The following is a 16104-nucleotide window of genomic DNA, read 5'->3' on the forward strand; positions in this document are numbered from 1 at the left end:
GAGATGTGGTTAGAGCACCTCGTGACGATACCTTGCTGTCTGATCTGATGTGTTCTACTCCGACGGAATAAAACTTTGTTTTCCTGCCTTCCAGTCTCCGGCGCCTGCCTCTTTGTTGGTTAATTTTCGAATGGTATAAGAGGCGATTACCGCCGGGCAATACTTGAAAGGTTATCGACTGCAACTGCCCCTACCTTTTAACAATTGGCGTCCCAAGCGTGGGGCCCATCAGCGACACGTGGATCCAGTGGGAGAGGTCCCGACGACAGAGTGAACGACTGCAACGATCGGAAAGAGCTCCTGCCCGATAGACCCTCGTCTGGCAGCCGATCATCCGAACTTCACTGGTTCCGAGCAGACCTCTCTCTCGAGTGATCTACGGTCCTGACTGGGAACCATCAGGAGTGCCGCGGCAAATACGGAGAGTAGAGGACGATCGGGCGCTGGAGGCGGAAGACGAGAAACTGTCCATGCGGTCCGGGTAAGGTCGTGAAACACGACAAATTGCGAAACGATTGATTGATTGATTGAAAATACTAGTATTGCTTATTGATTGTTCTCTTTGAGATATTCGCTGTCTACAAACGGGGAGGAGTAGAAATACTCTCTCTTCCATTGCAGATAGTGGATGGGTAGGTAACGCAGACTTTTGTTCCCATTGTAACCCGTCGTGCCTATTTTTATCTCCCCACTGATTGATTGTCCAAACATTGATTGTTTTGAAGAATAGTGCTCTTTGAGATATTCTCTGTTTGCAAATAACGTAGAATAGAAATATTCTGTCTAGTCTTTGCAAATAGTGAAGGGTAGGTAACGCAGACTTTTGTCCCCATTGTAACCCGTCGTGCCTATTTTTATCTCCCCACTGATTGATTGTCCGAACACTGGTTGTTCGATATTGGTTCTTTGGAGGTATTCTCTGCTTACAAATAACGTGGAACAGAGATATTCTGTCCAGTCTTTGCAAGCAGTGAAAAGATAGGTAGTGCAGACTTTTGTCCCCGTTGTAACCCGTCATGCCTGTCTTCTCCCCACTGATTGGTAGTTGGTTCTGCCCGGACCGCTTATTAGAGGTGAACCATCCGGCTCCACTGGAAGGCACCCCTAATAAGGACATGTTCACTAAATATGGACTAGTCGCCGTAGCTTATAGCAAACTATGGCATAAATATACAAAAAGGGACCCCGAGAGTCAGTGGCCACTGATGGGATCCTTCGATGATCATAAAATAGAAGCATTAGAAATAGCTCTACGTAGTAATAAAACGACGCCTACTATGCTCGACAGTATCGGCATGTGGCGCAAAGAAGCAATGCAACGGAAAAAGAGGGAAGAAGTAAAAGCAGAAAGGGAATTACGAAAGGCAGCTTACCTTGCCGCTAGAAAGTTAGAGGAAGAGATAAAGGAGAGAAAGGAAGCTAAACTAAAACAAGAGTCTGAAACATCAGGCCAGTGCCCTGTTAGGACCTCCTCTACGCTCTACCCTGAGTTACCTTCCAAGCAACGAGCGAATGACGAATTGCTATTAGGTCCCCCGATCATCTACATGCCCCCTCCATACGCCCCCTCCCAACCTGTAGTACAGCACCCACAACCCCCAAACGCAAGTGAAAGCAGTACCAGGGCCTCGGTCCTCACGGCCTCCGCGCCGGCCGAGCCTCTCGTACTGAACACAACGTTAGCAATAACGTTAGATGACCCTGAGATGAGAAAGAAAGATTCCGCCAGAATGAATCGACTAACAAAGGATGAACAAGCCGGAATCGATAAGGTAGTAAGGACATTAGTAGAACGAAAAGAAAGTGAGGAATATGTAACAGACATGTATAACTCGTATGCTGACAACCGCAGACGGCACTTTGTCGTACGACTTTGTTATCACACCCTGAATGCCTATGAGGATAGGTACCAAGATAGAGGTCCCGAAGGCTTAGCGACCTTGTATAGGAAGGTAGACATTGGGGAGGGAGGAGAGGGCGATGTGACGAACCTCTTCACTCGTACACTCGAAGTCTTCCGGCATCTTAGAGAACACAGACAGACAACCAAAGCAGAGAACCCCATAGCGACTGAACCCCAGACAGGGAAGGCTGATACCTTTGATGCCCATCAAAGAAGCCACCCCCTACTGGGTCCCCCCACGAGGTCAGGGAACACACGACGACATCAACCACCAGGATGCGAAGGGGAGGGTTGTATATAACTGGGTTTACCAGCCATGGGACCGACAAGACATCTTGACCTTTAGGAAAACCCTACCCGACTTAAGAAAGAACCCAACGGCCTTCTACACCGAACTAGGTACGGCCTTAGGTTCAACCATAATGACCTTAGCGGATATCGATTTGTTCTTCGGGTTATGTCTGCCAGCTGATGTGTGGAAGCAAATCCGAAAAGTCGACCACGCTGAGCCGTTCGGATATACCTGGGTACAACTCGATACCATAGATAAGCAGCGAGAACCTGGACAAAAACCCCTAAAAGCCATATTGGAACTCCCAGACAAGATCATACAGAAATTGAAGACTCTAATCCCAAAAAGAAAGGTAGACTGGTCAATAGTGACGGCTTGTCGCCAGAAACCCCAGGAGGATGTGTCTGAATACTTCTCTCGATTCGAGACAGTGTTTTCCGATTATAGTGGCCAGGTCATGACCATTGCAACCGGACATCACCTCTTTGTCCAGAATTATGTGAAGGGTCTGTCACAAGAAGTCTCCCAGAAGCTACAGACCAGCGAGAGTAGTTGGGCAGCCTCCAAACCCGCTGCTATCCTCCAGATGGCCCAATACTACGAACATCAAAAGAATGAGAACGATAGGGCGTCCGAGAAAAAGAAAAAGGAACTGAAGGAGAGGGTAATGATAGCACAGTTGCAAGGGGTGACCATAGGAAGGGAGCTCCCTAAAGGAAATTACCAACCAACCGCCCCTAGAAAGCTACCCCCTAGAGACCATACATCTACACCTTACACTGGACGAAGAGACTTAGACGGGAACCAATGTGCGTTCTGTAGAGGGTTCGGACACTGGAAATCCCAGTGCCCGGTCCTTCCGGAGATGAACAAAAATAGAGACACCAGAGACATAGCATATGACCCCAGAAGTAGAGGACAGGGATGAGGGTACACGAACGACACCACCAACGACAGGCCAGGCAGACCAAACACCTTTGATCGCCCCTGACAGAACCAGTGCCAGCAGTCCGACTACAAAAACACCCATGACTTTGCATAGGACCGCCAGAGGCAAGGGAGGGATCCAGTCGAACTCCGTGTTGACCAGCAAGGTCCTTACGTCACTGCTAAGGTCCTGGGCACAAAGTCTCCATTTCTGGTAGATACTGGGGCGACACGTAGTGCGTTATCTAAACAACTGATTCCTAGGGCACCCTTGTCTGGCTCACACGTAACCTCAATAGGCTTCGATGGGACGCCCTCCACTAACCCCTTGTCAGCACCAATCTCCTTTGACTTAGAAGATAACACCACTGACACGACATTCCTGCTCTCCTCCAACACCCCCGATGCTATCATGGCACTTGATTTGCTAAAAAATTTCCGAGCTACCATCAGATGTTCCCCAGACGGAGTGCGAGTCATCCTGCACGATAACCCGGATCTGTTCAGGTCTTGTCTCACACGACGTATGTTCCCCATAACCAATGCTGACTTGTCCCTACTCGACACGTTACCCTCACACCTATGGGCAAAGACCGACTCGGACGTAGGACGCATGGTGATCGACCCCGTACACATAACTGTCCGACCGGACGCGGTGCTCCCAAAACTTCCACAGTATCGGATATCGCCCGAAGGCGAGAAGGCATTGGTGGAAATCATCCAGTCCCTAGTCGATGCAGGAGTGGTAGAAGAAGTAGTCAGTAATGTTTGCAACAGCCCTATCCTACCCATTGTAAAGAGGCAAGGTGAGGGAGATGAGAAAGCATACCGCTTCATTGTTGTCTTGCGAGAGGTTAACAAAGTAGTCATACCTCAGTACCCCGTGGTCTCGGACATCACCACCATCCTCACCCTGATTCCGTCCACTGCCACTACCTTTACCGTTATTGATCTCAAGAACGCATTCTTTTCCATCCCCATCCACCCAGACAGCCGCTACCTGTTCGGCTTCACCTTAAAAGCCCGTTCGTACAGATTCTGTAGGGCACCCCAAGGCTACACTGAGAGCCCCAGCATTTATAGCCAAGCCCTCAAGAGACAACTAGAAGCAGTCCAACTACCAGATGGAGTGGTGTTAATACAGTACGTTGATGATATTCTTTTGGCGGCCGACACCACTCCACTTGCAGTCACAGCCACCATTCACCTCCTCCACTTCCTTGCGGAGAACGGTCACAAGGTCTCCAGGAAGAAGTTACAATTCTGCCAACCCGAAGTGACATACCTAGGCCACCTCCTATCCAAAGACGGGAGGAAACTTACACCTGACCGAATTCAGACCATCTTAGAAACCCCTGTCCCCAAAACTCAGAAGCAAGTGCGGTCTCTGGTCGGCCTCACCTCCTTCTGTCGACAGTGGTTACCAAACTTCAGCCTTATTGTAAAACCTCTGCTTTCCTTGCTAGCTAAAGACGCCCCCTTCCCCCTCCCCTGGACACCCGAATGCCAGTCTTCCTTCAAAGAATTGCGAAATGCCCTTTGTTCAGCACCAGTCCTAGGAACCCCAGACTACACTAAACCTTTCTCCCTCTACACCCACGAAAGGGAGGGATGCACGTTGTCTGTCCTAACCCAGTCCATAGGTCCTAAACAACGCCCTTGTGCCTACTTCTCTGCCACTCTTGACCCTGTAGCCAGAGCTTTGCCCGCCTGCCTTCGAGCAGTAGCCGCCGCTGCTGTCTCTATCCGGCAAAGTGAGGGGATCGTGCTCTCGAACCCCCTCACTGTGTTAGTACCCCATGCGGTTGACACCCTCCTGAACCAGACCAAGACTCAACACCTGACTAGCGCACGACTGACTGGTTATGAACTGACTCTGCTTGCACCCCACATCACACTGAAACGATGCACCACTCTGAATCCAGCTACTCTGCTACCTCTCCCTGACACTGACCCCAATGCGTCCCCTATACATGACTGTGTGACCCTCACTGACGAACAGACCAAGAGTAGGGTTGACCTCCGAGATACTGCCTTCCCAGATCCTGACGGAGAACTGTGGGTAGATGGCTCATGCATCAAGCTCCCCGACGGCACCACCTCAGCCGCCTATGCAGTTACCACGGCCCGAACAGTTGTTGAGACAGCCCGCATCACACAGCGATCCGCACAGGCAGCTGAACTGATTGCTCTCACACGAGCATGCATCCTAGCAGCGGGGACAACCGCAAACATTTACACCGACAGCCAGTATGCCTTCGGGGTGGTTCACCACTTTGGGCTCCTATGGAAGGAGAGGGGATTCCTGACTTCCCATGGCACACCCATCCTACACGGAGATCTAGTCTCCGCTCTGACCGAAGCAGTCCTCCTCCCCACACGGCTAGCTGTGATCAAATGCCAGGCACACAAAAAGGTGACGGACATTATAGGACAGGGAAATGCGCTGGCTGACATCACTGCCCGAACCACAGCCGAGAATAGGTCAACAACACGCATGTACGTGACCAGGTCACAAACTGAGAAATGTAAGAATGCTAGGGAAACGATTAGGGACATCCAATTAGCCAGCTCACCACACGAATTGACTGAATGGGCACGGGTGGGATTGAAGGACGATGACGGTTGCTGGCGAACTAAAGACACGAACAAATGGTTGCTACCTGACTCATTCCTGATTCCCATGCTAACCATGACACACTCCCCCGCGCACATAGGGTCTGCCCCCATGATTGAACTCATCTCCAAGGTTTGGCACAACGACAAGATCCCAGACTCAGCCAAACGTCTGGTCCAACAATGCCTGGTATGCCTCCAACACAACCCTGGTAAAGGAACTGCTGTACCCCGGGGAGGGTTTGGGGTTCCTAATCATCCCTTTGAGGTCCTACAGATGGACTACATCCAGTTAGAAAGGTGCCAAAGCTTGAAGTACGTACTTGTCATTGTGTGTGCTTTCAGCAAGTGGGTAGAAGCTTACCCGACCCACGACAACACTGCTATGACTACCGCTAAAGTATTGCTGAAAGAATTCTTCCCCCGTTACGGCCTTTGTCGAATTTTGTGGAGCGACAACGGCCCACACTTTGTAGCCGAAGTTATCCAACTCATCTTAAAAGGGTTGGGTGTAAAACAGAAGTTCCATGCGGTCTTCCATCCCCAATCTGCAGGCTTGGTTGAGCGACATAATGCCACACTGAAGCTCAAAATAGAGAAAATAGTTGCCACCACAGGACTGAAATGGCCAGACGCTCTCCCGCTAGCATTGCTATCAATGCGTTCCACTCCCACAAAACACCACTTAACCCCCTACGAGGTCGTCTACGGGCGGCCCATGAACCTTTGGACCGCACCAAAACCAACATCCATTCACGACGTCCCGGACGTCCTCATGTCTGACTATTTGTACAACCTAACTAAAACGTTGTCTGTTATCCATCAGCAGGTGCTGCAAGCCATTCCCGATGCTTCCAGGGGCCCCGGGCACGATATCCAACCCGGAGATTTCGTCCTAGTGCGTAATTTCCAGCGTGCAAGGAGTCTGGAGCCCCGGTGGACGGGCCCCCTGCAAGTCCTGATCACCACCCGAACAGCTCTTCGAGTGGAGGGGAAGCGCAATTGGCTGCACGCACATCATTGCAAAAAGGTATCACCGACCCGGACGACAACCGACAACATCACCGGCCAAGAAGAACTCCTGGACGAAGGCCGACCATCCCTGAGCTGCTACCCGGACACAAAGACACTTGAATTAATGAAATATCCCGATCCCACTGTGCCGTCCAAAGAAGGGTATAACCTGCGACGAAAGGAGGGAACTTCGGCTAAGCAGACCACGAACTAAATTGAAATCTCGAACCGGTAGCCTAATCACCTCAAAGGCCTCCAGAAGAGAAATTAGACAAAGTCTGTGTTTCTGCCCGCTACCGAGTCCCTTGAAGGTGATGGAAGCGCCCGACATGAAGATAATGGAAGCAACCGGACGTCCGAATATCCACTACAAAAACCCAAAGACTGACAAAATGCACAGCTCAAAGACTATCGCGCTTTTTATTACCCTACTCTTTTGCCTTCTCCTCATGATCACCTTCTGGATCGTGGAAGAGAGTGCACCCGCTCATGAGACATTGTTGACCACTGTCCAACCTACCACCATGAAAGAACACCATCTGATCTCACTTTCACCCCAACTCCGAGAAAGGCGTAAGGAGTTCTGGAATAACTCTTTTGTACAGTTGCTCCACCAACACAATCTTGCCGCCAATGCAACCAACTGCTGGATCTGTGGATTGCTGCCACATGCCACTGGACATTCTATCCCTTTCATCCCTTCGCCCTTCTCTGTCCATGGCTCTTGCCTCGCTTGGCTAATCCTCCTGCAAGAAAGCTACAAGGACAATGCCACTTCCGACAAAACTATGTCACACTTCTACCATGGGTTCTGGCTGAACAGAACTGGAAAAACTTCTGCTCCCTTCTGTCCTCTGAGATCAAACACTTCCTTTCATATGGACATCCCTGCCAAAGAGCGAGTCGAAATGCAGGTGTTTAACAACCCAGCCAGACCCACCTTCTCTTACCTCCGGAAACTAACGGCCGTCACCCTAACAGTGGCCCTATCCGTCATCAACATCACAGGTCTTGTGTGCATCGAAGGTCTGGGAACGCAGCTGGTGGGCCACAGTTCCTGTCTCATCACCCGAACATTGGACTCAGTTGACCCACCCTCCTTTGTTACCTCCCCAAATATGTACTTCATCTGTGGTACTAAGGCCTACACCTGGCTTCCAAAAGGGTGGGGAGGCACCTGCTACATCGCTTTTATCCTTCCTCCAACATATGTGGCTCCAGCAAACCATCACCGGCAGAAACGTGCAAAGGACATTGTACAAGCCGACTCCACTGGAGCACAGTTCATGGATGCAGTAAAGGGACTTGTTCCACTGTGGGGTCCAATGGCAAACAGCCGTGCCATCCGGCACCTGACCCAGGCAGTCGAAACCACAATGAACATTACAGCCGGCATCCTCACCAACAACACCGCTGAGCTTCAGGCCGTCCGCCTGGTAGCTCTTCAGAACCGCCTCGTTCTAGACGTAGTTCTGGCCGATCGTGGAGGAGCATGCCGCATCATTGGGTCCAGCTGTTGTACCTACGTACCGGATAACTCACCCTCAGTCTACAAGGCGATTGAACACCTCCACAGACTTTCCGCAGAGGTTCATCAGGAGCAAGAAGGATGGTCGCTTGGGAGTTGGTTTTGGGACACTATTAAAAGTTGGGGGTGGAGGTTGTTTACGTTTATCCTAATACCAATTGTGATCCTATGTGGATGTTGCCTGGGGATTCAGTGTTTGCCACCCTTATGTTCACTTTTCATAAACTGCATCTGCCCTAAGACTCTGAACTTCGAAGCAGAGAGAATGAAAGCTCTGTACGACATAGAGGTGCGTGGCATTATGGGGATAGATCCGAACTAAACAAGCTGGCGAGATATGTTAAAAGGGAGGACTGTGGAAATGTAGCTCGTAACTGAACAGTATCTGCGCCATCTTGTCTCTCCCCAGCGCGACACACAGAAAAACGCACGGCGGCCATTTTAGGCATCCTGGTCTCTCTCCCTGCTCATTGCCGATCGCCAACGCGTCCCTCTGGCGCTGCGAACATCCCCTGCGCGCCGGCCACCCCCGCTCTCTCATACACAGGCCATAAACCCTCTGTTTCTGCGCGACCCTGCCATGGAACCACATCCCACGCCTGACCGACATCCCATACATGGTCATACATCTCTTTGATAACCCCCTTCCTCTGCGTCCGATTGTCCGAACCGATCCCAGGCCATCACCTAGCCCTGAGGATGCAGTTTATTGCCCCTACTGTAAGGGAAACACCCCACATCAAAGGGATTACAGTAGATCAAGGCCCCCCCACCCCCTGAGACCCGACCAGTCGCACACACCCCCGGGAATTGGCGGAATGTCCAGCTGTGTGATAGCCATCTCCTACTATGGGTGGGGTGGGGACTTCCACTGTAGATATGTGTGGGAACGAGCTTGAAGTGGGGATTCTGAGGATGTTCTTTCATGTATCAAAGCGATCTCAAGAATGTGCCATGTATGATAAACCTGCAATAAAGTCATAAACCTGTGTATAAGAGGCCAGGCCTCAGAGATGTGGTTAGAGCACCTCGTGATGATACCTTGCTGTCTGATCTGATGTGTTCTACTCCGACGGAATAAAACTTTGTTTTCCTGCCTTCCAGTCTCCGGCGCCTGCCTCTTTGTTGGTTAATTTTCGAATGGTATAAGAGGCGATTACCGCCGGGCAATACTTGAAAGGTTATCGACTGCAACTGCCCCTACCTTTTAACATCGCCCTTCTTGCAACGCCGTTGTGCGAGAAGAATCTCCCTGGATTGCTGTGCCACTGCTGAAACCGATGCAGTGCCTGTCGCTGCTGCAAGAATCGACGCATCGAGGGATTTTAGCTGAAGAAATCGACACAGCGCCGCTGGACACCGCCTCATCGTTCTCTGACACATCCCGGATTTCAATGCATCCTCCCTGCGCAGCAAGTTTTCCCAGACGCATCACCCACAGATTGGAGTCATCTCAGAATCGACGCATCGCTTCCCCTACAGACCAGACACGATGCACCATCCCCCTGTGCCCAGCGAAACTGACGAAGGTCTCAGGAAACAACACATCTCTGTTTTTCGACGCTTCCCATTGCTGCGGCTGTTTGGCTTGGTGACTTTTGTTGCAACAACAGGTACTTTGCAAGAAATCACGCATCCATAGTTTTCAAAGGACTCAGTTGCTAAAACCTTTTGAAAGTCATTTTTCTTGATACTTGTATGTTGGATTGTTGTTGTTTGGGTTTTGTTAAGTTTAGATAAAGATCTAAACTGGTGTGGTGTCCATTTGTGGTGTTATCACTGTATTACCGTGTGTTTGGAGTATGAATACTTTACACATTGCCTTTTGGATAGGGCTGCCTGCTCGTGCCAAGCTACCAAGGGGGTGAGCAGGGGTTATCTAAAGTGTGTATCCCCCTTACCCTGAGTAGGAGCAAGGGTCCCTATTTGGAAAAAGGTACCTACCCTCACCAACTAGAGACTCCCATTTTTAACACAGTCCATCCTCAGAGCCCCTCCTTCCAAAGTATGACTATGCCCCCTTCCCGGTGTCAGCCCCTTACCACTCAGAGGGCTACTCGTAGGCCCTACCACCTCCAGAAGCACTCCAATTTCAAGTCCACTGAAAAAAATCTTTATTCAGTCAATTGAGGCCATAAAAGATACATTTCAATACAGTACAACCATAAAAGAAAAGAAAATAATCATAATACAGTGATTAAAAACAGTAAGATCTTACGCCACATTAACGCTCTATATGTAAAATTGGCATGGTGACCTATTAGAACAGCCAAATCGTTCATAGACATGTTAACAGGGAACAAATGATTTCAACAATCAACAACACTTTGGTAAAGTGCAGGATGCGTATAAAAATATAAATAAGTTATTTTTAAAATGGATTTTGTTAAAATACAGTAAGAAACCTAAATATTAAGTGCCCGTTATATCAATATTTCACCAACACAAATCATACAAGGGCAATTACCCCTCCATAGTTATCATGGCTCAAACTGCTGCTTTAAGAAAGGAACACACACTATAAAACACATAGCACATGTATTCAATAGTTGTAGAGATACAAAGCCTCTCTACATCTTGGTAACACAGTGAGTTTAAGAGAGATTTGAGAAACAGTCTGTAGGGATGACTAAAATAAATACAAAAAACATACAGTGTAATACCGACTGTTTATAGACCCCGCCACAGGAGCAAGGCAGAGCTGTTCCCCCCGGGGTGGCAATTTGGATGCCCATGCTCAGGAGCAGCCAAACCGTGCCTGCTCTAAAGCAGAAAAGGAGAGACCTCTCCCATTGTGTCAAATCTAATTACAGATAAAAGCTGGACTCCATGCTACCGAATTGTCTATAATAAATCAGCACAGTACATTTCACCAACTCAGTTTGCAACCTTCCCTCCACATAAAATTCCCAAAAGAGACTCTTTACCCAGAGCTTGTCTTCTTTCTTTATACCCTCAGGTGACAAACAGAAAGGTTAACCCCAACACCTTGAGTGTTATAGAGATATAACTCAGCTAAGAAATAGCTCACTCTTTATCCAGACTGAGGCAGCCCGAAATGACATCCCTACAAAGTAGTGCTTGCGGGTTGACCCACACACTAACCCAAATCAAAAGTAGGGCCAATTGAACCCTATCCTCTATGTGGCATTGGTTTAATTCTATGTGGGTTATGTAACTGGATGAAGTCCACGGATGCTGTAAAAGCCTCTGACATACGCAGTTTTCTTCAAGCTGGAGAGTGGAGCTCTTGTGGTAAACCCAAATCCCCGCCCCATAAGCAGCACCCAGGACGCAATGTGCATTACAAACTTTTAAAAGAGAAAAATTGCTCCAGCTGACCTGCTAAGCTTAAGGCATGAGCTAGACGACTGGGATGTCAGGAGCCCGAAGAGTTAAAAATGACGCCCAGATAACTAAAGTCTTTTACGCTGCACAAAGACTGGCCCTTAATAATAAGCCCATTAATATCGGTTCTACCTGGCCCACAAGCCATAATCTGAGAATTTCCGTAATTAGTAACTGGTTTGACTACCCATAAACTGGACGAAACAATCCACCAGTACCTGCAGAGCATTAGGGATTCGGGCCAAAAGGACTCCATTGTCCACGTAAAGCAAAGCTGGCACCTGAGTGTCAGCGATTTTGGGCGTATCCACCAGGGTTTAGGTCAGACGCAAGCAGAGACCATTGATATATAAAATATAAAGAATAGGGACCAGAATGCAGTCTTGATGCACTCCACACGTAAAACATAATTCAGGGGACATTTCTCCATTTGGTCTCACACGCACTTTTGCTGCCAGATCATTGTGTAAATTATACAAGAAGTTTACCAAGCATACCTCCACACCCATATCCAACAGCCTCAACCACAATTTGGATCTGTTAACAGAGTCGAATGCTGTTGAAAGGTCTTCAATTTCAGGTTCCTAGATCAAGTTGGTCATAAAATCCCATTACTGTTGTCGACTGTGGGTAATTCTGTAGGTAGAGCTGCGATTACACAGCTGGGGAAAATGCAATCACTTCTGCAACAATGTCCTGACCAAATCAGCAGCGGCAATGGTACCCATAACAGCAAATAAATGGGACTGTTAGCACATTACGAATTTGGTAGAAAAGCCTTACAGAGAATTGTGGGTGCTATTTTAGGTTTGGTGGACATGGGCTCCCTCACAAATGTGGTAGATGTTCCCTCTGCCATATTACGTTGGCCATTGACTATAATGCACTCAAGACACAGGGCTAGGACATCCTTCATATTTGTAAGGAAGGACCCTGGCCACCAAACTCTAAATAGGGCCCTTTGTCCTATCCTGGACCAGAAGGGGATCAACTGCTGCCGTCCTCACCAACCCTTCAAGAAGGCGACTCTGAAGTCCGTACTTCAACTTGATTGCTCTGGGGGCTTATTCGAATCTGTGAAATGCCTACTTACACATTCTGATCCACCTGGTGTATCAGAGGTTTCTGCAATTTTCAGCGATGGGCAAGCACTACCAGTTCAAAGTACTTCTGTTTGAGCTTGCCTCAGCCCCCAGGGACCCCATAAAAATCTTAGTGCAATTCCTGGGAATGATTTATTGTGTTATTCAGGTTTTTCAAACAGAGATAAGTAGCTAATCTTTACAACTTGTTATTTGAAAGGAATCTCAAATGTTCACTGCATCCACAATTGCTCCAGGCCTACAAGTTTATCATTGATCTTGTAAAGTCCCATCTTCTGTCTATAGACTCTTCAATTCATCAAAGAAGTATTTCAGATGAAGCTTGTGTCCGGTCTATCTTTACTGTTGGAGAGCTCTCAGACACTAGTGAGCAATTGGCTTTGTGTCAAAAGAGAACTAGCTGTCAGTATTGAATCGATTCCATTTGCATGTCCGAGGGACTACACCTCACAGGACATAAGAACCCCTCTCAGAGGATTTAGAGGCCTTGCTTCTAGTGGCTCACTAGTTTTATAGGGCCCATAAGTGGTGGTTCATTCTATTGCAACAGGAAGTAGGGGTTTATCCGGCACCTCAAACTTCCCAAGTCTTGCCTACCAATATTAGCAACAGTGTTTGGCCAACCTTAGTGTACAGAGTTGTAGATCCTTGCAGACCTTTAAGAAGTCATTTTTCATAATGAATTAGCACAGAAAGTGACAAACAATTTTTAAAACAAGAACCTAGGCAATAGAACTTTATTTTTCGTTATCCACCTCCACAGCAAGCGACATCACTGTATTACTATACTATAAAAAACATATTTAAAAGAAGAAGCCAGGCAGGAGAATTCCATACCCCTTCATCAATCTCCACAAGGAGTGATATCACTGTTTTTCCCATCAGTGCACTTCCAGCCAAATCCATCTTTAAAATAAGAAGCCAGACAGAGGATGTGATATCACCAGTTTCCAGTGAAAACCATCTTAGAACTTGGATCACCATCATCCATTTCCACAAGACGTGGCATCACTACACTTTCAACCAAAATACCCTTAGAAGAAGAATCCAGGCAAGAAGACTTCATTCAACGTCATTCATCTGCACAGGGAGAGACAATACTTCTTACCTTCTCTCTACTTCAATCATCCCACCGCCCGGGCATCTCCGGCAAAGGGAAGACACAGAAAAGGGAATCGACTGATTGGGCCTATTGAGGCAAAACAAAAGCATCACCCCTTTGGGTCTGTTAGGGGAAGGAATGGCCTTGGGCCGGAAGCCATATTCCACAGAATCTTACAAGATAAGATATAATTGTGTCCCTGGTCCTGTACCCATACTGCCAGTGTCAATAATCACACCCAGATAATCCAAACACTCACAAAGCAATCACAAATAAATTGACCCAACCTCATACATATCCCACTATCACACACCATCAAACTACAGAACACACACTGCAACTCATTAAAATTTTCCCTAGGGTATTCTGTGCACCAGACTTGCAGCCCTCGTCACCTATCGCAAACGTAACTCCTTCATCACAGAAACATGGTTCACCCCCACATTCTAGACACCCTTCTTCCCATACTCTACAACATTCATTGTGTGGAACTTTCATATAAGACGGGAATAGGTCTTATTTTTATCCATAAAGCCTTCTGCTCCAGAACCCTAGGCAAGAAAGTAACACTCAACTCCATGGATTGTTGGCATGCCATTTTCCAATCTCTGTATTCCGAGCACAACCTTTAATCTCATGTACATGCTTCTTGGGCAGAATAGGGACTTCACTGATAAATTCTCTGATCTCCTCCTCATCTTGGTGATCTGATATGCCACACCATCCTCTTGCGAGAGTTCAACCTCTCAGACAACACAAACTAAAAAAAACGCAAGTGACACCCTCCTCAGCCTCATTGACATACTCAATAGGTTACTGCATGGCACACTCCAAAGACCATATCTTCAACCTTGCTGTCTCAATATCACCAAGAATCCAATGCAAACCATTCTTTTATATGGACTGGATAGACCTTTTCACCTTCCCAATCTCCCTACTCCGTATCCTACCAACACACCAACGTCAACCCAAAAAGTGAAGATCCTCCAAAGATTTCTGCATAGACAACCTAATGTTTGAACTCCTCTCTCACCCAATCAGTTCAATACTGGACACCAAAACCCTTCTAAATGACTTCAACACTTTTTAGGGAAAACTACATGAACATCCACAACTCTATGACAACATGTAAGTGCAAGCCAAAAGCTTCAGCTTCCTAGTACTCCGAAGACCTTGCTATCAACAAACAGTCCAGGAATGACAGTAAAGAAAATGGAAGGAAAACAGAACTCCAGATGAACTAAAGATACTGTAGTCCCTCTGTGCAACATGCAGCCAGCTCATTACATCAGTCAAAGCAAAGTACTAAAACACTGTAAGAAAGTAGGTTATTATTTAGGGTGGGTGACTGTCCACCTTAAGGTACAACACTACTCCTGGTCAAGGTGAACCTTCAAATTCACTCATTTAACATGAGCTTATTCCCCTGGTAGCTAAGGCATAGAGCAGACAAGCTTAAGTTAGGACAAAGTGTAAAGCATTTATGCAGAACCAAAACAGTAATTAAGTCTAAACAGCAAACAATATGAATTCCAAACCAAGTTAGAGAAACAAAGTGACCGTTAATAAAAGAAATGGCACCATAATAATAAAAATCCATTACCAGGAACCAGTGATATGAGTTAAAAAAAATATTTTTCAGTAGAAATAGTGCCAAAAAGCACAAAATGGCAATGATAGTATATAGAAGCAGTAGACAGAGATTAGGAGGCTGACCGTGATGAATCCCCGGTCGGTCTCAACAAGTGAATAAATTCTGATACAAGTCCTAGTTCAGCAAAGGACTTTTGTCACTTTTTAAAAGAAGAGTGTAAACATTTCTTCAAAGTCACAATACAGAAAGGGAGTTTTTGAGAAGAAAGATCAATCCTGACTGGGCTGCCACTGTAGCAGTAGCTGCTGCCATGGCACCAAAGGCCAGATACTAGAGTAAACAAAAAAAAGTGAGATGCATGAATTGCTCTCAGCCACTGTTAATTACTCGGGTTGCATCCTTTTCTTTTTTTTTGCCCACAATGTCACCTAGGATACTTCCTGGTTGGTCCCCACTGTAGCTCTTACACTTTGGGCATCTCTCATTGAGAACTTTCTAAGTACCTATGCTGAATGGGACATAGTCGTTTTTTTTGCAAGTGTTGCAAGCCTTGGCCCAGTCAAGGCTTACAGCACTTACAAAAACAGACTGTGGAGCCGGAATTCAGACTGACACTGTGGGATTGCTGATTGGATACTTCTTCCTACGGGTCCCGCTCAGGATCTGGAGGAAAGCTT

At 47.4% G+C, this 16104-nt stretch overlaps 2 protein-coding genes across 2 annotated transcripts in view; one reads left to right on the forward strand and one right to left on the reverse strand.

Moving 5' to 3' along the window:
• GAS7 (growth arrest specific 7) overlaps positions 1-16104 on the reverse strand; it is a 1339070-nt gene that overhangs the window by 1040804 nt on the left and 282162 nt on the right. The window lies entirely within an intron of this gene.
• Positions 7082-8602, forward strand: LOC146809874 (uncharacterized). The gene has a single exon (XM_085620366.1). It carries the CDS (start codon positions 7082-7084, stop codon positions 8600-8602), a length of 1521 nt encoding a protein of 506 aa, XP_085476492.1.

The sequence above is a fragment of the Triturus cristatus genome, chromosome 7 (assembly GCF_964204655.1).
Source record: "Triturus cristatus chromosome 7, aTriCri1.1, whole genome shotgun sequence".
Lineage (NCBI taxonomy): Eukaryota > Metazoa > Chordata > Amphibia > Caudata > Salamandridae > Triturus > Triturus cristatus.

Bases quoted from the DNA above. Each gene is read 5' to 3' on its own strand.
- LOC146809874 (XM_085620366.1), top strand. From the start codon at position 7,082: ATGAAGATAATGGAAGCAACCGGACGTCCGAATATCCACTACAAAAAC.